At 29.6% G+C, this 27044-nt stretch overlaps 1 protein-coding gene across 1 annotated transcript in view; it reads left to right on the top strand.

The window, feature by feature from the left end:
• The window catches only part of LOC129975441 (uncharacterized), a 51510-nt gene that overhangs the window by 9832 nt on the left and 14634 nt on the right, over nucleotides 1-27044 (top strand). Inside the window, exons 5-6 of the mRNA XM_056088503.1 lie at nucleotides 1736-1849; nucleotides 9391-9508. Coding sequence (XP_055944478.1) covers nucleotides 1736-1849; nucleotides 9391-9508 — 232 coding nt within the window. The remainder of the gene's footprint in view (nucleotides 1-1735; nucleotides 1850-9390; nucleotides 9509-27044) is intronic.

The following is a 27044-nucleotide window of genomic DNA, read 5'->3' as shown; positions in this document are numbered from 1 at the left end:
ATTTGACATTTTAAAATGAAATTTTTTAAAAAAACTTTGGCATTATTTATCATTTTTTATCTTCTGTTATATGTCTACGAAATTATGAAAGATTATCCAAGAACAGGTGGTGGTTTCTCTGGTCAAAATTATATGCCTCTGTCGAATTTTGGATGAATCAGTCTGTCTATATGCATCGAATATCATAATCCAATTTGGCATGTGGCTTTGCCATCAAAATTGTATCGTATAAAAATTACATCATATAAAAATTGCAAGAATTTTGGACCACATTTTTTTAAAACTAATTACAGTTTATCAGTCTGTCTATTCTTGCTTGCTTTAAATCTAAATCTCAAAAAAGAAGCCTGTGATATAACTACTTTTTAGTTTGTGATATTTTCATAAAAAATTATGATAAATTTTATGGCAAATCTTGGTTTTGTAATCCTAAAGAATTCATTCCGGCCCAAAATAGGGCCGGAATGAATTCTTTAGGATTACAAAACCAATTATTTCAAATTATGTAAACGAATCTTATAAAACTGGTTAAATAGCCGACGAAATATATAGAAATGGACAAGTTATGTAAGAGTTGTAAAAAATAGAATATATAAGAATATCTTATAATAATCGTTATTTTAGAAATGGTTCTTAAAAAAATGTATTCAAGTATAATGAGAAATATTTCTAATAAAAGAATACAAGGAAGATTCGAAACTTTGTTTCGGAACGAAGCATCATGATAATGTTTTTGGATTCGTCTATCATTACTTTATTTTTAATTTTTTTTTCTTAATTATTTACCAACATTAACGTGCAAGCAAAAACTATTTAATATATTTAAACAAAAAAGAATATAAATTCAGCAACCGAAGCAATATAAAGCATTGATTTAAAAATATTTTTAGTAACATTAAAAAAAAAAAAATAGTAAAATTAGAGAAAATAATTGCGTGGAAGTATAATCGGTTTTACTGGAAATTTTATTTTGTGAATTTTAATGTGATGTAATGGATTTTGTACAAAAATATACAGTAAATTTAATAAGAAAAAAATATTAAAAATGTGATTAATTTTTAAGTAAAAATCTTATTAAAATATTGAAAGCATCTTTCATTTTGACACATGCGTTACTCAAGAGTGCCATCTTTTTTTTTTTTTTTTTTTTTTTTTTTTACTATATGCCAAATTTGCAAAGAATATATTTGATATGATTGTCACTTTCCAATCGTGGATTTCCCTTTATGATACATTTTTAAAATTATCCGAAGGAAGTACAAATACAATAATCTAATTGATTTCCAAATAAACTGCCCCTTCCTTCGAAATCAGACAATCAAAAGATAAATTTAAATTTTCTTTTGATAATTTTATTTTTATTTATCTCATGTTAAGTTGAAAATACACCATATGGTTGCTGCCATTAAGCTGTTCTATTAATATGATACAACTGTTAAGTTGATACGATACATTTAATATCAAGAATTTTTTGTAAGTGCAGATAAGTAAAATGTAACTTTTTTTTACAAGTTGATATGGTATAATTATTTAATAGCAAGAAATATTCTGCTAGAATGAAAGAATAAAAAGCAATTTTAAATCTTTTAAAGAATGATTATTTAATAGTTATAAACAATCTATGGATGCAAAGAATAAAAAGCAATTTTTTAGAATTTATGTATTATAATGATTAAATAACGAAAAATATTTTATGGGTGTAAAGCAATATAAAGAATTTTTTACCATTTTGCAGGAAAAGGAGATATCCACTTTCGAATCCTTTCTCGACGAGTGTCTTCATGGAATTGCTTGGGAATGTGTTACGCAACACAGCAGGGATCTCTCTAGAGAAATGTTCTGTGCCTTGGTATGCACAAGGTTTCTGACTTTTTCTTTCTTTGTTTAAACGGTGCATTAATTATGTTATTTAAATTAACGGTTATTAAAGGAAGCACTAATACGTTATTTCATCTTATGACAACACGATAGTTTAAAGTAAACGAACTTTAGTATCTGCAAAAATGCTTGGGCAAGCAATAAAGAATTTAAAACCTTCCCTCTTAGAGGTGCATCAAAGTATCTAGCAATTGGACGCTTGGTGGAAAAGGATCATATGATTTTATTTCTAATTAATTTAATTTGATATTACACTTTATCTTGATAATATATCGAAATATAAATTATATGTATAAATTATTTTGAAAATTAATTATTCACGTTGTTTGTTTTCTTGGAACCTGATTTCTTCAATCATATAACGTAATACTTCTTTAATGAATCAAAAATAAAAATTTTGGGCTAGAGATTTCCCAAAAATTAGGAAAATTTAGGGCATAAAGTAAATCAAAGAACCAGTCCGCCAGCCATTGTTCGGATGTCATCAATTTTTATTTCATATGAAATGTCATGGCCCCTAGATATATTATCAATGGTCTCTAATTTTTGCTTTCTCCCATCATCCTCGATTATAGACAGAAATCGGAAAAATATTAATTCCTTATAGAATTATGTTTTGAAAGAAAATTCAAGATAGAGCCTTCCCTCTCTCGCAGTTCCAATAATCGTACCGATCGTTTTATCGATTTTTATTCCTTTTGAAAGTTCATGACGTTTAGAACCGTCATTAATGGTCATTTATGCGCTCTCTACCCACCATTTTCCAAAGACATTGTTAAATAAAACCTTTACTCAGAAATAAGTTCAATAACTGGGCCGATTTCTTCAATTAATTTCGCCAATTTGTATGCACAGCTAATTAATTCAATGTTCTATGATAAACAGAAAAATATAATTTAAAATAATACTTTCATTTAGAGTAAATAGTTCATCAAAGTTGACTGACATAATTAATATTATTAATATCATGAGCGAACCGCTAATTAGTAAAAATATAAAATCACGATTTTGCTCTTATTAGCACAAAATGCCCAACAGCAATGTAGCGATATTTTCACGATATTCTACGGCATTCAAATTATGTAGCAACGTCTCGACATATTGTAACTTTCTGTAACTAAGAGTAACCATTTATGTATAAATTTATATAGCAATCTTATTTATTTGATATAAATGAGAATTGCCAATAATTAGTTTAGTGAATATGTCGAATAATAGTGAAGGTGGTTTGAAGCTTAATCTTGATTCTTAGTGTATTTCAAAGCTGCTCCAGTAGCATTTAGTTTATTCTTACGAGTCATTTTGATGACATTAACTATGTTTCCATGAGTCTAAAAAATCAATCATAAAAATAGTAGATATTTTAAAGTTCTAAAGATAACCAAACAAATTCGGTTTACATAAAAGTGCGAAATCTGCCTAACTCTTCAAAATATTTTAGAATTTTTTTATTTGATATACTTTAATGGCTTTTTGATTTTCTATTTTAAATGTATAATTACAGAAAACAGCAAAATTACTTGAAATTTAGAAAATGAAATAAAAATTTTAATCAACGTTAGGTCATTACTTTTAACTCACTTTTATTTCACTAGATGGCGCTGTAATTGTTAAAAGAAGGCAAAAGCAAATGCAATTTCGATTTTTCTTTTTTTTCCTTTGCTTAAGTCAGCTGTTTTTAATAATAAGCTGAAAATAAAAAGGATTTAGAAGTAAATTTTGGTGATCTTATTCGTTTCATGGTTGTTGTTTTAAATAAATGGTTTCTGTAGTCGAATAATTAGTTGTGGAAAGAGTAAATGATGGGGTCAAGGAGCTGTAGACAGATGCAGACATTTTGCTGACCCAGGCGACGCAAATTACGATCCCTCTTTTAACAGCCAGTCAATTTAGTTTCACGTTTCATCAAAACTTTAATTTAATTTAATTTAATCTAATCAATGTGTATGTTAATGATTTATTTTATTTTAATTTTTATTGTAGGCTTTAATGATATATTCTCTTTATATTTTTAATATACATGTGATAGAAAAAAATGATTAAAGAGATAAAAATATTAAAAATTTAACTCTAATTGCTAATTAATTACTTTATTAACAATATAAGCATTCAGTTATTATGATATATTATAAGGAAATAATAAAATTCAAACAAATATAACTGTAAAACTTATTATTTTACCGGACTTAGCCAGTGGAATTTAATAACAGCTATTAAATTATTAATATTATACTACAAGTTAATAATTATTTTTATTTGATATTTATTCCAACAATTCAATGTAAACATGAAATGTAATCTTAATATTTTATAATTCATGGAATTTGTATTTTTCAACATTTTTTAATCGACTGCCTATGGCCCGTTTCAGCCCAGAGAGCAAGGCAGTTAGTTGCCTAGCATGCAAAAAGGAAATCCAGCCTTCCGCTCATCCTCGCTACACTACTGATTTTCAAATATCTTTATGAAACTGATGAAACTGATAGTAAAATTGATAATTTATAGCAAATCTCCTATCGCTTTAAATATTTCTATCTAGGCATTAATTAAATTTATATCATAAGATGGGTAGTCATACATAATATCCGTCACAAAAAAAAAAAACGATTTCAGTTGTATCAACAATACATGGGACTTATTTCTATCATTTTAAATTATTCTTAAATATGATACTATTAGTTAAAGTTTCAACTAGAAAAATCTGTCGCAATCATATTGTCTATTAAATGAATGCTAATGATGATTCGTAAAAAGATTAGATTTATTTATTGAAATCTAGCAAAATGTAGAAATTCTGTAGACCTTAGCAAACACATCATTTCAGGAATTCAAAATGCAGAATAACAAGAGTTTCTTTTAATTAATTTTTTTTTTACTGTTGAAACGGAGTTGATGGAAATACCTTGACGATTCTTTCCTTATTGCGGTTAGATTCATGTCGTAAACAATTTCGAGAATCATAAAATCAGCAGAGAAATGTTAATTTTATTAGCGAGTGATTCAGTAGAAGTAATGAGCTGCAGTAAATGGCAATGATTGCCTCGAAACCACAAATATGTCCCTGGATTGATAAATTAAACGGAAGAATGAAATCTGTTTGCTATCTACTGGTGTTAAATAAAATAAAAATCTAAAACAGTTTTTTTTTTAAATAACAAATGTTGCCAATAAAAGTAACATATTTTCCCCTCTCCACACAAAAAATAATAATAATAAAATACAAAACATTTATTAATTCCCTATTCTAACTCGTTACATAATTTTTTTTAACACTTGCGTGTTAATTTTTTTGGTAAAATTTGGCTAAATCAATACATTTTCAGTGTAGTTATAGTATCTTGCTAAAAATATTAAAATCGTTTATCTTAAAAATAAAAAAAATCGTTCCAATTAGGAAATTAAAATAAAATATCAGAAGAACGTTGAACATAGCAATGCTTTGGTTTCTGTTTTTAATTTCGGTTTCCATATTGGTGGTTTTTCGCACAGTTGCTAGAGGCTCTCGCCTCATGTCTTGAATCTTAGAGAAATTTAAAAATCGAGTCTACTTAAAGTTCTAAACGGGCAGTGATTTAAGACACTGGGTTGGGAGAAACGTCTCAAAAGAATTTTGCGCCTGTGGCCTCTTACTGCCAAATAACGCCTGTGGGTTTATTAGTTTTGACACACTTTTATCCAAAATTGCACAGTTATCGCCTTTGATTTCCGTTCTAAATTATATATTTTTCTAAATTTATCTATTCGATATTCTTCTTTTCGTATTTCTATTCTAAGTTCTTTCTATTTTAAACTGAGCAGATTAAAAAGGTCGCTGGTAAAATGGTCAAGGGAAATAGGATTATCTCGACATTGATAAATTGTCAAGATTTCAGTAGTAAATAAAAGATTTTTTTGGTAAAAATTATATCTGAACTAAGATATAATAATTATGTGGAAAAATCAATACTTATGGAAAATATTAAAGTACTAACAGAAAAAATTATGTTTTCAGTATAAAAAAATGTAAATCTGTATTCTAAAATGTTTGTTTTTCAGTAGTGAATAGACATGATATTGTGATGCGGTAATAGTAGAGATAATATTGTTGGATGCGATTGAGTTATTTGGTAAACATTTTCTTTCTAGTAATAACAACAATAACAGAAATCTGGGAACTTAACATTGGTATTCTAAATCCATATCTTCTTTATCATGTGCAGGGCCATTGCGAAGACACCTGGATTTTCAAGGCAAAGAAGTTTTGTGCGTATCTTGTAAATACATATTAGCTTGCATAATCAAATATTAACTTCTAAAATAGGGCATTATATTTGCTCCCCGATATCGGAGAAGGGAAATTGTGACATTGATTTTTCGCCTTTAAATAAAAGGCTATTAACCTGAGAGGATAAGTTTTAATACAATAATTATAGATATTAAAGAAGCTATGCAATGAATTATCGAACATTAAGATCGCTTAATTAGGTCAGGAGTAATTTTAACCAAAGAAAATAGTCTCCCCGAAACTCTCATACTTTCTAATAAAAGTGTTACCTCCTTCCTTTTACATAAAATTGTGGTCCTTGTGTCGTATGAGGTATTAGTGTACAAATAGTTATGAAATATTGATCTTTGGTATGAATTAAAGAAACTTTATTGAATCTATTGTATGATCTTTGGCAATTTTTTTCCATATTTATCCCTGGTTTAAAGTAAATAGTATCCGAAAATGGAATTTGCATTTTAGAAACGTCTTTTTCAACAGACTGAAACCCCAATTTGTCATAGAATTACAAATGTAATCTCAAAATCATATCCAAATTTTATATATTTAAACTATTGTTTTTTTTAAGTTATCGCTTTTATAAGCTTATAATAATATAAACCGACAGATGATCAACCTCTTGACAGATTTGGTTCCAAAGTTAATAGCTGTCTTTGTTAAATCTGTGCACCAAAATAGATTTTAAAGTAATTTACTCTTATTTTTAGAATGATTACATCTACTTTCTTATGTATATTTCTCGTAACTAAGAAATAAGTAAAGAAAAGTCTTTGGATATATAAAATAAAATAGCTTGAATTCATGTACAAAAAGTTAAAATCTTTGTAATAATTTTAACGAAGCTAAATTACCAATAATTCTACTTATCGAGTTATACTGAGTAATGTCGATGAAATATTATCTTTTAAATGAGTAAAGATAATATCAGTTCTAAATTATCTAAAATGACGTTTATATTAAATATTTCAAACGCAGTAAATTCAGTTTTGCATTAATCGATAAATACAATGCATTTTCAAAGAAATAAGGTTCACTGAACTTTCACAGTACAAAATAGCAACGCCTGTGACTAAAGTTGCCTAAGACAACACACTTCTCACGCATAAAAAACATTCTCATAGACGGAATTTGATGTTAACTTTTTTCTTGTAATTGTATCTTGTAAATAATACCCTTTCCTTTCTTCTGCGCATCTTTTATAATAGATATTGAATAATAAAGAGATATAAACATGCTTCATACCTAACATAATTAAGTTAGATTCACTTAATTTTGAAAGAAAAGTAATTCTGTCTTTTCTAGAAATTCATTAATATAAAATTTCACATAAAAAGTAAGAAAAAAAAAATCGGCGTAAAAAGAAAGGAAAAAATAAGAGTATACGAAACTGGAATAATAAGCAAATTTTACCATTTTTTTAATATTCAATCTATGATTCATTTCTGTAATAAATGCGCATGAATTTTCGCTGCTTCTATTTCTTTATTTCTTTAAAGCAAAAATTTCACACATTTCTCTTTGACTCGCTCTGAGAAATAAAATCAATTGATATACTGATAAGAACTTTTAACATGATATTATTCATAGGCTGGTATATTATCTATAAATTGCGACATGTATGATTAAAAAAATCTTCCAAATGCTCGTTAGACATAGATTATATCAAATTTGAATGATAGCTACTCTTTGGAAATTAGTGCTTGCTAAGAAAATGGTTCAAAACTTTAATTAGATTTTTAATTAAAAATTTACATTTTTTTCTCAATAACTTCAGAACATATTATACATAAAAGCCATATATACTATATACCACTCCAAAATTTAAAGAAAAAACTCAATGTTACTCATATTTCCATACACTATTTTTTTCTAATAAATAATCAGTAATAATTAAAAATTAATTTTATTAATAATATTAATTAATAAAATCAAATTCTTAAAAAAAGTTATTATTAAAAACATTTTTTAAATATATTTTACCATTTTTTTATTGTTTTAGAGATTTGAGTTATACTCTCGCCTATTTCAGCGTTATTATCTTTTTTTAAAAAATCTTATTTCAACATGTTTTGTATATACGCTGTTATATAATTACTATAAAATTTCAAAAATATAATAAAGGTAGATCAAGTCTAAAATGTTCTCATGTTACGATACTTCGAACTAGAGGCTCGAATTTCCTTTAGACTATTTTTAAACATTAACTCGGGACACTTCAGATACTGACATGCTGGTAGAAGAAGTAAATAATTATTTTATCAAAATATTTTTTTATAATCTAAAGCAATTAAAATAATCAATTATTAAGAAATTTTTTTATATTCCCCACGAGATAAAGAATCTTAAACCATTTTATGATTACTTTTCCTTCATACAATTAACACCATAACTAATAAAATGAAGAAATTCTCATTATGCAAAATACATTATTAAAAAAAAAATTATAAATGAGACTAAGATTCGTTTCCAGTTACTCTTCAGAGCTACTGGAGCACATCCAAAAGTTTCATGTGACTTAGAGTCTCGATTCCTATACTTGAATAGTTAGAGATACATTTGACGTTACGAAAGAACAAAAACACATTTCACTATGAGCTATACTAACGACCTTCATTTCTTCTCAGCTGTCAGGATGTCGTTAAAAACAGCTGATTAAATAACTGTAAGAATATCACCTGCGATCGCTTTCATCACCTGCTTGTCAATTTATGATATTGCAGTAACCTTTAAGTAATGAATAATCATTACACATTTTTATTTACTGTTAAAAAATTGCAAAAAAATTTGAATTAATCTTATAAGTATGACAAAGAAATTTTTGTTTATTTAGTTTTAAATTCATGAGTTTTAAAGAATTATTGATTGTCTCTAATATTTATTTATTCTTATTCTTGTTCATGAATTCTTTATTTTGTAATTTGTTATTGTTTCTTGCTCTGAAACTCGAATTTACATGTTGATAAATTGCGATTTGTTATTGTTGCACTTTGTTATTACAAATACCATAATAAGTTATAGATTTTTGAGATTTAGTTAAATTATAGCTACATACTTTTCATAACATATCCCTTGTGACCATTTTGTCCCGCAGCATAATAAAAGAAAACTAAATAATTTTATGGGATTTTTTTGTAATATAAACAAATATACTTCCTTCAACTTTTTTAGTCTAATTTCTATTTACTCTCGAATTGCGTCTATTAAACATTTTTTTTCAAACAGAATAACAATATTTTTTTTCTTTCTAGATTTCTAGCAATGCGAAGAAATTCATTTTGGATAAAGAAACTCTAAATGTTCTGAGAAAAAAATTGTTTAAGAAGAACAGTGATCCAAACTGGTCGGAACCATGTGAGCCCATAGACAGTAAGTAAAGAGTCTGGAATTTATTATAATTTTATAATGATGACAAATATTAAAATTGAACAAAAATCTCTATTTGGGGTTGTAAGAGTTTATGATTCGACACGATTCTTGAATAAAGATCTGTAAAATTTTCAGATTTAATAGAAATAAAATCTGTTATTATCGCAACGTTCTCTTAATGGCATGATGTGGAAACATGGGTAGAGAATGTCGCTTCAGCTCGGCATCTGATCACGATCAAAATAATGAGGTTAATTTTAATATAATTATGCTATTGCTTCAAAGTAAGATCTTAATGTGTTCTATAACCAATCAATGAATTTCGTAGAAATTCTGCGTAACATTATTTCCAAAATTTCCTTATGAATTCGATTAATTTGTGTATTTGTCTCGGAAAAAAAGATGATGATAAAGATATATTTACAAAAAAAAAAGCAAAATAAATATGTAAAGTAAAGTAAGCATGCATATATAAAAATTTTTAAAAATTCTAATACAGCAGCCATTAAATATACGATATTATAAACCTATAAATATACGATATACAGCCATTAAATATACGAAAGCAAAAATGCAGTTGCGCCATTCAAATTAAGTTCATCCTTAGCAGAATCATTTGAAGTTTCTATCATTGTTCTCTGAATCCGCAAGAGAGCCAAGAATCTTCAACAGTATATTTCTTTATACCTATATTTACTATAGTAATGATTAAAGAGAATGTGTGTGAATATATGTGGTTGTTGTTCCTCTGTAGGACAGATCAGACTTAGAGTAAATATAGCATAAACATACTTTGGAGGTTGGAAATGTGCTCCAGGCAGAGATTAAAAAAAATATTATTTTAAAATTAAGTTTTGAATAATTAGAGATAAGTTCCGAAAATATTAATGCCGAAATAATTTTTACATTGTTTTAAAATCCCCCCCCCCAATTTTTTTTCGGTGATCCAAATTGATTGTTGATCAATTTGTTCTTAAATCATCCCAATTTTTTAAAAAATAATATTTTTTTAATTACTTTTAACAACAGATTTGATTATTGTAATGAAACTTAAACTGTTTTTATTTTTTCATTAAATATTTAATCTTTTGATTTTTTTTATCATTGTTGAAAGCTTAAGAAGAAAGATTCAGCATAATATACATGAGCAATCGAAAGGTGAAGCTACATTAGCCTGAAGATACCATGTTACCCGTTTAGTTGCGGTTTTAATTGATTATGACTGCATTGGGTTTGAAATTTTTTTAAAAAGTTCAAGTACAAATATATTAGAGCAGTTATTAGGTCATAAATTATCATATGTTTAATGTTTTAATTGAGAAGAACAATTTAAAATAACACGACTTTAATATGTATCACAATTAGTTGCCTAATCTTTCAGCGAATGCGCGTATGCGAGAGACATACTAGAAATACATGTCATTTTATATCTTTTTACTACAGAGACCTACGAAAATTCGATATATTCTTGTTGAATTTATAAAAGATATTTTTGCAACTTTCTTCGACGAAATGTTATTCAATATTTGAAATTCGAGGTGTTATTAGAACCCTTCAAATCTGCTATTTGTTTTCAGAGATAGTATGAACGGTGACGTGAAGTTTTCTGTGCTTTTCTTTGTTTTTTTAAAAAAATTAATTGTTTTAAAAATAATGCAGTTGCAATCAATAGTCCCGTTATTATTAATTAGACAAACAATAAAGCAAAGTTACTGAGAAGGAATTATCTAAGAAAACTGATAAATAAAACGCATTTTTATGAAAGAATGCGTTGAGCAAATTGCACCTCACTTTTTTTCAAATAGAAGCAAAACTAAAAGCATTAAAAAGATAAGTAGGCTTCAAAGAAGTGTAATCAAGTAAAACACTCAATTATATCAGGTTTAATCAATTGCAACCTAACTTTTATAATCAACCCTTTAAAAATTTATATTTTATATTATCGCATTTAGGAAATATGCGCGAATTTTCTCATTAGTACAGAAGACACGACCGCTGGAAGGTTAGAAATGCTTTCTAAGAAAATTGTAAACATCGAGTGCTGCATAAACAATTTTATTTAAATTAAATATAGCCATTGTGCCTAAAGCAGCTTGGAATCAAATAAGCCATATAATACTTGAATGGCATATTAATATTCATTGTTAGAGAAATGCGTGTTGCTTTTATGTAGCTTGTTAATATTCTACTTCAGTTCGGTATGCCATAACGAAATGTTCGTGTTTATTATTTTCAATCCTCCTTTCGTTGTTTTTTATTTATAAATTTTCTCATCCGCTTGTTTTTTTAATTCAGTTAAAAATACTCGATTTTATTTTTAAATTGAAATCCTTGAAAATATTAACATGTGTTTTTATTATTTATCTTATGTTTATTATTGCAGTATTTATGCTGCAGTATAGCAGCGATTTATAGAACATGGACAGTTCTGTACAAATGATAGCATCTTCATAATTTTAATAGCAAGTTAATTTATAATCAATTATTTTATGCAGCATTTCCTATATGTGGTTAAAGAGGCATCGAGCTTTGAAGTTCGGAATTATTTAATGACAAATTTCTTTAAATTTTATTGAAAAAGAGCATAGTAAAATGAATTAAAACACTAACTCGAATGATGCTATTTAATTACTTTTCCTAAGATAAAAGTGGCAAAAAAGATATTAAAATGTTAGCCACCATAATGTAAACAGCTTTGCTTTAAAATAATTTATAATTAAATTACTAAATTGTATGTATAATTGTATTATTAGATAATTCACAAAAGAATTCTGCCAAATAGTTTTGAGTTTCCTTTTGCGGGCTACAGAACTGTAAGTATATTTTTATTTTCACATCAATCACATCTGAAAAGAAATTTTAAGCCATTTAGAAGTCAAATATCACGAACTCCATATTTTTTCTTGTGTATGCATTTTTGTGTTCCTCTACCAAAAAACAGAAAAAAAAAAGAATATAAATGGCGAAAGTTTCAAAAGTAGAAGAGGATAGAAAATTTATTTTGCGAAAGCGACGAATGAGAATCAACATTTCAGAAAACTCTTGCTTTTTACCTGCCTCAAAACATCCATCAAATATTTTCTGAATCACATTTCCAAGAATAAAACAGTTCGCAGAGTTTTACTCGTTGATGCGTCGTGTTATAAATATTCCAAATATTTGAATTCTTTCACATCATTCTATCTGAACAGTTTTTTTTTTTTGAAATTATCTTCCTATTTCATCTTTTTATTGAAATGTTTTGATGCGTGAAATACACTTTTTCTCATGAATACAAGAAAAAGACATTTGCAATTTTATGTTATTAGCGTTTTAAGTAACAACGATTGCTAAGAAATGCTAAAAATAAAATTACTAATTTTATAGTAGAAATTTATTATAAAATTATAATAGATATCAATATAATATTTTTAAAATATGGCAATCAATATTAAAAAACGATTTATTTACTAATCTAAATTATATAATTAAACTCAACATCTATTTGAAATACTTAATTTCTTTTACTCTCTCGAATGCAAAGAGAAAACATTGTAATCGTGCAAAATTTCGACTTTTCCATTCCACTCCATGAGTCCGAAAAACACATTTTTTGGAATTATGGTTAGTTGTCTATGAACACTAACGCTCAGCTAAACAGATGAAATTTGGTATACAGACTTTGAATCAAATTTGTAAATGTTTATCAAATTATGAGCAAAATCCGTTCCGAGAAAATACATCTATCTTGCTGTTTTAATACAAATGAACTCGATAACAACAAAACGCAAAAAGCTAGTGAGATAAAATTTGGCACACAGGTTTAGCATCTAAAATGTATATTTTAATCTAATTTTAATCTAAATCTGTCGAAAGGTTGATTGTTTATCGGTCTGTATTTCGCATGTATTCGAAAACGCGAAGCATATTAATCAAAAAACGCAATGGAATATGGGTCAAATTTTTATTTGAATAGGTGTGAAAATTTCGTTCAAATTAGACATTCGATGTTCTAGTGCTCATGTATTGATACCATACCAACGATTAATCGTCGGTTATCAAGCGGATAGTAAGACAGATATAATTCCATTTTTTAAGGGAAGGGATCATTAAGGCGTAAAACTTACAGATTTCTCAAAATCATAAAATTTTTTTACTGTTACAGCTATTTATATTTTTATTTTTCATATACTAGGAAAAATGAAAGAAGGTAACTTAAAATCGAATTTCACTTGAGTTGTATAAGTTTGAAGTGTAGAGATTCGGTCACATCAAAAGAAAGCCGCCATTCTCTTATTTCACCCGCATTTCACTTTGATTATTCTTCCAACAATGTAGCCAACTCCGTTTCATCTTTTAACCTAATTAAATCGAAAGATAATCCAAATGTGCAGGAAATCGCTCAACCTTGGAACGTGCAGTCGACGTCCTTCGGCGCGATTTCTTTTCTATGTGGGTGCCTGTTTGCCCTGCATGCTCCATTACCGTTGAAGAGGAAAAATTCGAAGAAGTTTCTCGTCTGCTGCCACTATCGAACAAAAATATCGTTTTTTATGATGTCTGGTAGAAGAATCATTTTTATGGGTGAAGTCAGGGCTTTTACAGCCTCTTGTGTGCGGTGAGAATTATTTTGGGGTAGCTTTTCATCATTGAATGAATGGCCCCAAGTGGTTTTGCTATTTTTGAGAGAGAATTACACCACTAAAGTGCGTGATAATTGCCCTTAGCAATTTAGAAATTTTGCTTATAAGTTCCAAAAGCGTTATCTGTCTTATTTTATGGCCAATGGGCCATAAAATAAGACATATTCTGCTGCCTATTAAAATATTGAGTCGCAGACTTAAATGCATTACCTAATTATGTGACTAAATATATAAAGATGTATTACTGATATATCCTACGTATTATGTAAAGATTAGGGAATAATGCGCAACTCGTTAGGCCTACTAATAATACAGATAAATGTGCGTGTGTTGGTGCTCTATCAATCCTTTGATTTAAAATAATCATGCCTTCAAGGATGGGAATGTATATTTCGGAGCTACTTTTTTTTTTCCAAAAATTTAGTTAAAATTTTAATTTGTTAAAAATTAATCTGAATTTTGGCATTTTCCCTCTATAACTTCCGAAAGTACTATAGCATAAAAATGATTTTTATATCATTTTAAAATTTAAAAAAATATCTTTTTAATTATTTCATTTTTTTTTTGTTGATCGTAAGGTAAGTATTTTTAAATCTATTTAAAAAAATATTTTGAGCAATCATTACAAGATCTTTTATTGTTGACTTCATTCAAGATTCTTGAAATGAAACTCAAATCATTTTCTTTGCTGCTATTAATATTTCAACCTGACTTTTTTCCATTCTTGATATCAAGATAAGGAAATTCGACTTATTTTTCCATCCTGAATAGGTATATGAATAAGGTATGCTTTCAATAAATATTTTGAAAATTTTTTTTGTAGTTGCAGTAAGGTTTAGAATCATACAATGTAGAATTTTTTTAAAGAAGCTCATTTTTTATGCTATTTTCAATGATAAAAGCGGATGTATAAAAATATACACCCGATTATATCCACAAAATTAAATAAATGCTTAAGAAGAGAACCATATAAGACTTCTAAAACAATATGAGCTATATGACTATCAAAATGTCAAATTTAAAAATATTTTGCTGAAGAAGCCATTAAGACCAAATTATACAAAATACTTAATCGAAATCGCTACCATAAATTCTGCCGAACCAACTGGTCGCTAAAAGGAGCTAGTATTATATATAATGAGTAAACACCTCAAGAATTCTATAAACTCCTAGCTAACTCCATAGGACGACAAATTTCCGGAACAGGAATCTCATCTTATCAGACAGCAGAGAAAACAAAGCATTTAATGAGTCTTAGTAGAAAATTTTACTAGGAAAAATGGATTTTATATTTGCAGACGATTTTTTTTATAGAATCTTTTTTAAAGTAGTTTCACAATTATTTTGCGCATATCTTTACTAATTATAAACTCGAATGTGTGTATACGCTAATGCTTAGTAAGCCAGACCGTTTGATCCAGAACTACTAAATTTGGCACAAATTTATTTTAAAAGATAAAAATATACATATTGGTGTGATTTTTTTTGGAGATTTTTATTGGAATTTTAATTCATCAACAATTAAGCAAGATTTTGGTTTTTCCCACAATAAATTCCGAAAATATCATTGCACATATCAATTTTTGAAACATAAACTTTGAAAAATTGCCTTTTTAATGATGTCAATTTGTCTGCTGTGCGAATTATTCCTCACTTTTGAAAATTTAAAAATTTGTTCTCATTATTTTCAAAGATACATTCGATTGTTACAATGAAATTAATTTTCATTCTTTCATCAGATATTTAATAGCGTGAATGTCTTTACCTATTAAATGCTAAAACAGAATGCTCATTATCTGACTTGGGAGAAATAAAAAGTGATATTACAATGCTGTGAAGTACAACGTGTAATTAATAAATGAATTACAAGTAGAATTACGTTTTTAATGACATTATGATGCAATGGGATTCGATTCTATTAGCGGCGTTAATATACTTAACAGATATAAGGCTATTAAAATAACACGGCTTTCTTCTCTGTCAAAATTTGAAACTCAACAATATTTTTGTTGAGGAAATAGTAAACATCGAGTATCACAACAGATTTAATTGAAATTTAGCTCAACCAGTATTCCGGCGAGCCAGCTGGTCGCCAAAGGCAGCTAGTTACAAAGCATGACGATATTACGTAAATAAATAAATAAACTTGTGCAGTGATGAATAAATAATCTTACGCAGTAATAAATAAATAATCTTACGCAGTAATAAATAAACTTACGCAATATCATTTCAAACACAATGAAAAGTATAAAGAGGCTGTTGAACGTATGTTGAAATGCCTGACTTTTATGAACGCAGAAAGAAATAACTAGCACCCCCTTCTAAAGTTTTTGATAGCTGTAATTGAAATGCATTGTCTGTATGAAAATTTAAAATTTTGTGTTCGTATGAAATAGATGGTAAAATATACTAAAAATATCAAAGCATAAGTATGAAATTATACAACTTTTATATTGCTCTGTTATGATAACCAATTTTAACTATTTTTTCTGAAACATGGAACTTCTTATCAACCACCGTTTCACGTATCGACCTCACCGGCTTTAAAAAAAGTTGAGCCAACTCAGCCAAGTTCAAATGTTCCACTTGACCAAAAAGCGTTTCTTCTCATCACAACTGTATAATAAAGCACCTTCATAAATTCAATTCCGAAAAGTGTGTCTCCTCTTACTTAGTTCTCGAGTTATTTTTGAAATCTAAAAATATCTCATGAACTTCATTACTAGTACTTTTTTTCCACTCTCCGATGCAACATTTATTTCCTCAAGAGATAATTTTAAAAATCCAAAGAGTTGCACTGGGAAAGGCGCGCGATCAGCGACCATATATTTCAGCAAATCGCCTTAACTTAGAAAAAAAGAGCGAGTCAGTAAAAATTAAATAAAGCCTAAGTAGAATCGTCTGATGCTTTTGAGAGACAGATAAAAATAAAATTGAAAAGAATCGTGTCGTTAAATCTCTGATGGAATACGGCCCTTTTTCTTTTGATAAGATCTCATTCAATTGTCAGGGTTATCTGGGAGGTAAAGAGATGTATTTTTGGCTGGCGGCATCTTTTTATTTTACCTGAAAATAGTCCTCAAATTTTCTCTGGAATTAAAGTGCCGAATTTTCATTATCAGAAGTGCTAGTTTGGTCAGCTAATATTTACTTTCAGTTGTTTTTCATACTCTATTTTCTGATGGATTTATCGATATTTTCAAGAACTATTTTATGGTATACATACGATTTTATTGTGCGTAAGAAGGGCTAATCTCGCGAGTTATATGTGCCCATTTGCTTAAATAAAGGTAATATTTTTTTTAAAGAAATAATGCCGCTGCTGCCGCTTTCTTTATGAACACAGAAGCTCTTTAATATAATTAGATTTTTCTTTCTTTGATACTGAATATATTTACGGTAAAGTAATATTAAATTTAACCCCCACAGTGTACTTACTCTATTCTTATCGCTTCCGTTGAAGTGTTTGCTGAAAACGATAAGAACAAAAATCTTGATTAAACGAACACTCAAGCGATCAAAGCCTTTTAGTTACTAAGCAAACACGGAAGAATTGTAATGAGAAACTACTTCTTTATTTTTAAATTTACTTTCTTAAGTACTTAAGTATGTTTTTTTAGGGATAATCAAATATGATTACTTCAAAGTGATAAGAATATAGTTCACGCTTTGAAAATCTTCGAAATAATCAAATTAATATTAAACATTAAATATAAATTACTCATTAAAAGTAAATACAGACAGGAAAACAGTTTCTAAGACGCTTGTTACTTAAACCAAAAGAAAAAAAACCCGAACTATTTGAAATTACTCGAAGGCCTTCGACAGTGGATTTTGAAATATTGGTATCTAGAGATGATATGAATATAATACATGTAGATTTGCAAAATGTAAAATAAATCAGACGAATGGTTGAAATTTTCTTATGTGCTCCCTAATAAAGGTTTTATCCTCCTCACGTAAGCATAAAAACCGCGGATCTTAGGTAAAGCCATGAATGACACAAATGCTCATATATTTTTTATTTTTATAGTTTCATATTTTACTGTTTTGTTTTTCTTACTATAGAGAAGAAAATTAAACATGAATTTTTGAATTCTCTTTTTCCCCTATTGAAAATAAAATTTGATATAAAAAAACCCTGCAATATTATATAGCAAATTTAATTTTATTTTAGTCACTGTGTTTTTCTGTTATCGCATTTACGTGCTTGAAAATATACAGACCTACAGACATTCATACTGTCGACTGATTGGGGGCAGAATGTTAAATATGTGTACCAAATTTCAGTTATCTATCTTCTTGCGTTTTGCGACTATCACGTTCGCTTGTATTCATATAGCCGGAAAGAAAATTCCTCTGAATGGATTTCATTCAAAATTTGATAGAAATCTGCAAATTTAGTGCCACTACTGAATACCATATTTCAGTCCTTATAGCTGAAAGCGGTTTGAATTATCATGTTCAAAGACTGACAGACATTTTCACCACATTAATTCTTCGAGCTCGGAGCCATGAAGTTATCTGTCGGTTGAAAAGGAGTTCAGCGTAAAGGAAAAACCACCATGGGGATCGGAGGCCCCGCCTTGTTACCCTTCCTCAAACAACTTTAATAATGATTTCTCTGAAAGATACAGCAGCATGCAGATGCGACAAGATTACACTAAGGAAAAGAAATATTTACAGGTATTTACGTTGGAGGCAGTCACAATTGCAACCACCGGCAGAGTTAAAATCGATTTTTTTTTATTGGAAACATTTCTAGTCAGACACAGACAGACATAATTCTAAAAACTGCATTTTTCGAATTCAAAGTCTAAAAAATGGATATTTGTTCCTCTTCTGAAATGTCTGGTTTGAAATTTTGATGGATTACAACACTTTGTATATTTGCTGTTAATTCGGAGTATTTGTTTCTTAAGGTGAACTAAATTTTTAACATAAGTAACCGGTGGGTGTGGTCTCACCAAAACTTTCTCGCATACTCTCTAGTAATACTGTCATGTCAGAGAAAGCTTCGCATGGCATTGGCGTATAATTGTTACGAATACTTTTGGCTTGAAGTAAGCATTTTTACTGAATCTATCGGGCCATTCTTGGCGATTGATCCCTGGCATGCCTTAATAGTATAAAAAAAATTCCAATTTATGTTTTAGACATGTTCTTGTCAATCGGTTGAAACAAAAATTTGACACAAAATTGCACTGGTAATTACAAAATCCCATACCAAATTTGATATAATTAAACGATTGCGCCCTTGAGCTACCGCATTTACATATTTCTGAAAGTACAGACCGACAGACGGTCGACCTGTACTTGGATTTGGCTCAAATTTTGACAGGTGTCTCATCTATAGATGTTTAATCTGTGTATCGAATCTTATCTATATAGCTCTCTTTGTTTGTAATTATCGTATTAACAGATATTCGAACAGCTGGACAGACATTCTTCTTCTGAGTATATTTTACTCAAAATTTAATAGAAATCTGCACATTACAGGCGGACATTTTCTAAAAATGTATTTTTCGAATTCAGAGTGATCTGAAACGTGGAAATTCGTCAAAATTTCTTATCCGATTACTATACTTTCTCTATACTATATATACGTGAAAGTAATAAAGACTTCTTTGCATAAAAGGTTGATTGGAGAAAAGATATAACAGTAGGAGACTCTCAAAAGTGAAAAAAAAGGGATAAATCAAAGGGTACGGAAAGAACTAGAGTTTAGAAACTGCTCTTTATATAATGAAGCTAATTGAAATACCTGCCAGGTAGCTAGCTATTTGTTGGAAAATTCTATAATTTCGGGACAGCTGTTGTATAATGAATGAAATTCAACATAATAACTTATCACTCGAAGTTTTACGGAACATTTCCATCCTATATACGAAAAGAAACGCTGTTTTTACTTTCAGGCAAAGGTTAAGAGAAAAACAAGCAGATAAAGATCGATCGTCTGAGCAAAAACGATCGATAAGAATATTTAAATATCAATTAGATAAACAAAGTAGAAGAGATAAAAGGTTCTTGTACAATGAAAGCTGAACAAAAGTAGAGAAGTAAACTCAAGAAGGTAAAGCAGAATTTGTTTCTTCATTTTATTTGGAAATAAAACTAATCTATTTAAAATTGTCTCTTTTGTTTTGAAACGGAAATAATCTATGTCAAGTCGCATTGAATTGCGCAAGTTGAATAGATATTTTATTTAATAGTTTCTCCAGTATTTTTTTTTCTTTGTATGTGTGCTTCCGAGAGCGAAGTGGAATATTGCTGATTCGTATATTTTCTTTAAGTGGCTCATAGGTTTATCTCCAATATTTGTAAGATTTTTTAATCGGTAAAGCTATTAAAGGTTTGCCGAACTTTTGTAATGGAAGCTTATCTTTAGTGTTACTTCCTTTCATACCAACTATATCTCTACTAAAAATAAAGCTGAAAGTGTGTATCCATTGGCGGTTTACAGACCATAGCGTTTGACCTAAACTAACAAATTTTGCTTATATATATCTTGGAGAAAAAAGAATGTTCATTGCGGATCAATTATTATGAAACTTAAATTCTAATTTTAAATAATTAAAAATTAAGTTAAATTCTGCCGATTTTCCACAATGATTTCCGAAAATATTATGGCACAACAATTATTTTCGCACCATTTCGAAATTTCCAAAAATGTCTTTTTAATAATACCAATTTAATGATAGAAACATCTTCCTAAACTTTGGCAGTTTTTAAAAAAATGTAGAATTTTTGCTTACTTTCCACAAACATATTACATTGTTGTCCTGAAATTCAAACCGTTCTCATTCTTTCATCAAATATTTAACCATTGTTGAAAGCTAAAAAAGAAGAATTCTATTTAATAACTGTGTTGTTTACAAGACGAATAAAAAATGAAGTTACAATACTGCGAAATTTGTAAGATAGATGAACCACACATTTACATTTTCAGGAGCGACATAATATGATGGAACTGCTCTCCATTTGAAAGGTTCATGTAGACACAGAACATAATATAATAATAAACAAGACATAAGTAAGACAATTAAAACAACAGAGCTTTGATGCCTGACAAATTGGCGGAATCATAGCCATAAAAATGTATCTAAATGATTTAATTCGAATCAAATATAACTAATATCCCTACTGAACCAGCTAGTAGCCAAAGGCGACTAGTTCTTCAATTAAAAGATATGAGCAAATGTTAGCATCTAATTTAAGATTTCTAATAGTTCCTAATTTGAAAAGGACTGTTTCACATTGAAAATTTCTGTTGATATAATTTTTATATTTCAAATCGTTTGCGAGTTTTTATGCTTGGCTAACCTATATTTGAAGTATTTTTTAGAAAAAGAAAATTACATGAAAACTTGTTTGTAAAATTCGATCAACTTCATAAAAAGGATGTACAGTTGTGTGATATAGCCGACAAGACTTTTAATCGGCAGTACTTTTAAAATTTTTATTATTTTAATTCAATCATAATTCAGTTAATTATAATTTTAACATTGTTATAACGAATTCTCGAAATATTTATTTCTGTTTGACAAATATTTATAAATTTTAAGAGCATGAATATTATTCGATTTAATTATTAAAACAGAATTAAACTCGTTTTTCTTTTTTTGTACATATTTAGATATAGAAAGGTGTATAATTATGATTGCATATATAGCTATTATTCGGTAATTTAACTATTAATGTATTTATTATTAGTTAGGTGATTATGATTTTTGAAATAATTAATACTGATATAATTATAAAAATTGCGAAATATGCATATATGCTCTAATCGGATATGTGTCTGATTGATTCTACAAACATGATGATCCTATGTTCCAAATTTCACTAGCTTGCACTATATCCTAGCAAATATTAAAAAAAACCTACGTTTCATCTTTATTAAATTATCTAAATTCTTATACCTTATGGTCTTTTTGAAATATTTGAGATATATACTTACTTTCAGCCACTTTGACTTTAATTGACGAGTCAAAAAGTTAAAGTTTTATGTGGAAGTTAGATACTTTGTTGAGTGTGCCCATAAGAAATATGTCAAAAATCAACGAATGAAATTTTTTTGTTTGTATGGTAACTCTGATTGATATAAGATCCACTCAATGACCAGTTTAATAATTTTTAAGTTTGTTTGAAATTGGTCCTTCATTGTTTCATATTTTGTACAAGTAAACCAAGATGTTTTCTAAGATTATGATTTCCCTGCGGTAACTGCATGTTTTCTCATGCATAAAACAAATATAAGAATACTTTTTAATTTTGACAACATAACTTAAAAACCAGATACAGTTTATCTGCTTTACTTTCAACGTATGAAACAACAGCATTCTATATAACAGGCACTTCAGAGAATGCCGGACGTTTTTAGGCAAAGTATGAAATATGAGAATTATTATACACTTTTTCTAGGTATTGTAAATAATACCTAGAATTTACAAATGCCGTTTAAGCAAACTATAAAAAAAGTTCATAATAATACTATTATTTAAAAAGTTTATTAATTTTTGAAATAAAAAGTACATAAAATATCATTTTCATCATCTTTGGTAACTTAGTCACAGAAAATATAAATACTTGACCGCACTTTGCGCCAGTATATGCGTCATTGGTTTCCCTTAAACACGCACATAGGTAACAGAAACGGAAATCTGTTTGATAAGTATGTCATCATCATGTCGGTTTAATCTATTATCAAATAAAATCTCTTATCCGTGCTTTTTGAAACAGACTCTTTTTCGTGCATTGGAGATATATTTCTTATTTTGACGGTCTGACATTCGGCATTCTACAGAATGCCTAGGAAATGTTTAAATGGTTCATGCATTGCCAATCAGTTTTCGGCATTCTATAAAATACCTGATTATTCGGCAAAATGCCAGTTTTCATATATTGACGATAACATATGCAAGACAACAAAGGTAAGGATAACGCTAATAATTAAATAAACTTTAAAGATGTTTAAATATCAATGTGAAAAAAAACGAATAACATTTACGAAATCTTGTGGATATATCTTCATTCTTCGAGGAAGAGAATGGAAAAGATGACCATTCCGATTCAGAAAAATATATTTTTGGAATTATATTCGTCTGTCTGCCTTCGAATATGAAAACTCAAAAAAAAATTTCTAAGCTAAAAGGACGATATTTGATATTCCATCTTATCACCAAATTTGTAAATTTCTATAAAATTTTGAACGAACTCCATTCTTAAGAAACTTGCCCAAATGTAAATTGACTCAATAACTGCAAAACATAGAGCTAGACGGATAAAATTTGATGCTAAGTGTGGATCTGTACCAAAATTTGAACCAGCTTCGTCAACTGATTGCCATCTACTGATCTATACTTTCGCATGCATATATTCACGAAGACTCAAAAATAGATGACTGAAATTCGTCATAAAAGTTGCAATTCCGTGCCAGTTGAAAAAGAAATGAACTAAAAGACGTACTTAATATTCTTCACTATACTACGAATCACAAAATGCTCATGTGTGGGATTCTGAATATAAAAATAAGAGGACTTCGCGACTTTACCAATGTCCAAATTTTTATGTGATTGATTATCTTCCCTTTCTTATCCTTCCCCCTTATTTTATGTCATCCATTAGGGAGTATGCAAGAAAGCTTTGTAGGAATATCATTCCCTTTAGTTTTTATTTGTTTACTTAGTTTTAATTTATATATTGTTACGAACCTATAATATTGCTACCCGGCACGAATAGAGTCATCGTAAGAAAGACCGTTGTACGATCGGTCCTGTACGTGCTGAGATCAATGAACTTAGAGCTTGGCGACAGACTTGGCGAGCATTTGGCGGCTTGGCGATAAATTTGGCGACTAAATGGATAGTACCGGAAAGTTCGAGAACTTTCAAGATCCATCCACTAACAACCGAGATGCAGCCAGGTACGCCCTGATTGGTCAGAAGATTCTAGCCCCGCCTCCCGGAACTATAAAAGACGGGCGCTCAGAAGCTACGAAGTTGTTAGCGATTCAGGAGATGGAGACCCTTCTGGGTAAGATGAACCTTGTTAGTTCTTGTCAGGACTCGAAATGTGAACACTCTAAGGAACCCTCCCTGAACCTGAGTAATGATAATTTCGTCTCTCCAACAAAGAGGAAACTTGCCAGAAATAAACCGGAACCCCCTAAAAATGTAATTAACATAAGCAATAAATTTCAAGTCCTCAATAATATTCCAGTTGAAAATGAAACTCCCAACACTGCAGAACATAAAATACCACCAATAATGTTGAAATATGCAGATAACTTTAATGAAATTTTATCCCAAATTGCTAAAACCTGCGGCAAAACTGTCAACAAACTGAATAAAGGGTTCATAAAAATATTCCCAGAATCGGCTGATCAACACAAAGCCATTCAAAATTTCTGCAGGCAGCAGGGTTATGATTATTATATCATAACCCCCCAAAACAAAAGACCATTAAAAGCAGTCATCAAAGGGCTCCCCCATGAATACGACACAAAAATAATAGCTCAAAACCTAGTTGATAGTGGTTTCCCAGTGACTAGGGTTGTTCAACTTACCCAGCTAAGAACTAAGAGACCTCTTCCATTTTATATGGTTGAACTTAATAAAACTGAAAAAGCCGAGGAAATCTTTAAAATAGAACATCTGGATTACCTTAGTATCACAGTAGAGCGCTACAGAGGTCGCAACCTAGTCTCGCAATGTTATCGTTGCAACTTTTTTCACCATGCAGCGAATAACTGCAACATAAAGCCCAGATGTCTGAAGTGTGGCGAAAGCCACGAAACTAATGCTTGCGTGATAAAAGAAAAAATTGAAACGCCAACTTGCATCAATTGCGGCAAACAAGGGCACATAGCATCTTACCGCGGCTGCGAGGCCTTCCCAAAAATTCAGTCTGCGAGAAAAAATAGGGACAACTATTTTCACAAAAACCAAGCTCTGATCAGGCAAAATGTCAGTTTTGCAGGTCTTTTTAAAAACACAAGCCATCATGAGATAGCGCCTCCATTACACTCTTACCACACAAGCCCACCAGTGCTGGCGCCACAAACCTATGGTCACAAACAAGCCAACAACACCGTTTTAGAAGGCAATGATTTCGCTGACATTATAGAAGCAATGAAAGAACTGAAAAAGCTAACGACCGAGTACCCTTTACTCTTTTCACAGCTTAAAAAACTAAAAACCGCAAACACTGTTATGGAAAAACTGGATATACTCATGAAGGCATTCGATAACCCAAGTCTACCTGTCACTAACTAGTTTTCTCCTGCAATAGCCTTCGCATAGTCTATTGGAACGCAAATGGCATTAACAATAAAATAATTGACCTTCGTAATTTTGTAAATAAGTATAACCCCGATGTAATCCTACTGCAAGAAACCCACCTTAGACCACAAAGAAAAATTTTCCTGGCAAACTATTTCTCATATTACAGTTACAGAGCTAACCAGGCTGGCGGCGGTACTGCAATTTTAATTAAAAATGGTTTACCTCACAGTGAGGTCCCCCCACCTTTACTACAACATGTAGAAGCTAGCGTGGTAAAATTAAATTTTAAAAATCAAGATCCAATAACCTTAATCTCTATTTATATCCCCCCTAGTGCAGATAATTCCAATTTTATTTTCGACATCGAAAACCTGATGCAAACAGGACCTAATCAAATAATTTGTGGAGACTTTAACGCTCACCACGTTAGCTGGGATTGTAAGCGTAACTGCCCAAAAGGTAATTCCCTAAAATCATTCGCCCTTCAGGCCGGATTAGACATTATAGCACCGTCCACCCCCACTAGATTTGGGCCTCAGTCAGCCAATACAATAGACCTCACCTTAATTAAAGACTTCCTGTACCCATATGAAATTCACTCCTTACCTGAACTTAGCTCTGACCATAATCCCATCTTATTAAATTTTTTCTTTAAATATTCCCTGCCCAATAATCTTAATAAATTTAAAACAAACTGGAATAATTTTAAATTAACCCTCAGTCAATCAGAAACCCCAAACATTGATGAATTTACAAACCCAGATAAACTTGACCATTTTGTAAACATCTTCGAATCGCAAATTATTAATGCAAAAAATCTAGCCTCCACCCCCATTATAAATAGTCAAAATTTTATTGACCCTAAAATTAGAGACCTAATCAGGGACAGGAACTTTGCCAGGAAAAATTTTCAAAAAACCAGAGACCCAGTCTTCAAGAGACTAATGAACCAAATTAATAAGGAAATTGAAAAACTTAACAATAAAATCCAAAGCAATGAATTTATACACAAATTAATTAGTGTTAACACAGAAGACGGATCAATCTGGAAACTTGTCAAAACTTTTAAAAGTAAAAAACAAAAAATTCCGGCCCTTAAAGGCCCTGCTAGTATTGCAATAACTGATAAAGAAAAAGCAAACTGCCTGGCGGCTAGCCTTGAGAAACAATTTCAACTTAATGAATCGAGCAATTTCACCACAGAACATAATGTAAATAATACAGTCAAAGGCTTTCTCGACTCATTGCCACAAAAATTTATTGATATTCCCCCTCCCTCAACTGATGAATTAAAGGATCATATTAAAAAACTTAATATCAAAAAAGCCCCTGGCCTTGACAGTATTAACAACAAAATGTTAAAAACACTTCCGGACAATTACCTAAAATTTTTAATTAATATAATTCATAGCATTCTCAAATTAGGATATTTTCCCATGTCATGGAAAACAGCTGCAGTTATCCCCATATTAAAACCAGGAAAAGATCCAACTGATCCCTGCAGTTATAGACCCATATCCCTACTCTCTTCTGTCAGCAAAATTGCTGAACAGATAATTCTCAATAGATTAAATAATTACCTAGAAGAACATAATATACTAACACCTGAACAATTTGGATTTCGCCGTA

Source organism: Argiope bruennichi, chromosome 7, assembly GCF_947563725.1.
Source record: "Argiope bruennichi chromosome 7, qqArgBrue1.1, whole genome shotgun sequence".
Taxonomy (NCBI): Eukaryota; Metazoa; Arthropoda; class Arachnida; order Araneae; family Araneidae; genus Argiope; species Argiope bruennichi.
The sequence above is the reverse complement of the archived record's forward strand: the minus strand, read 5'-3'. Positions and strand labels throughout refer to the sequence as shown.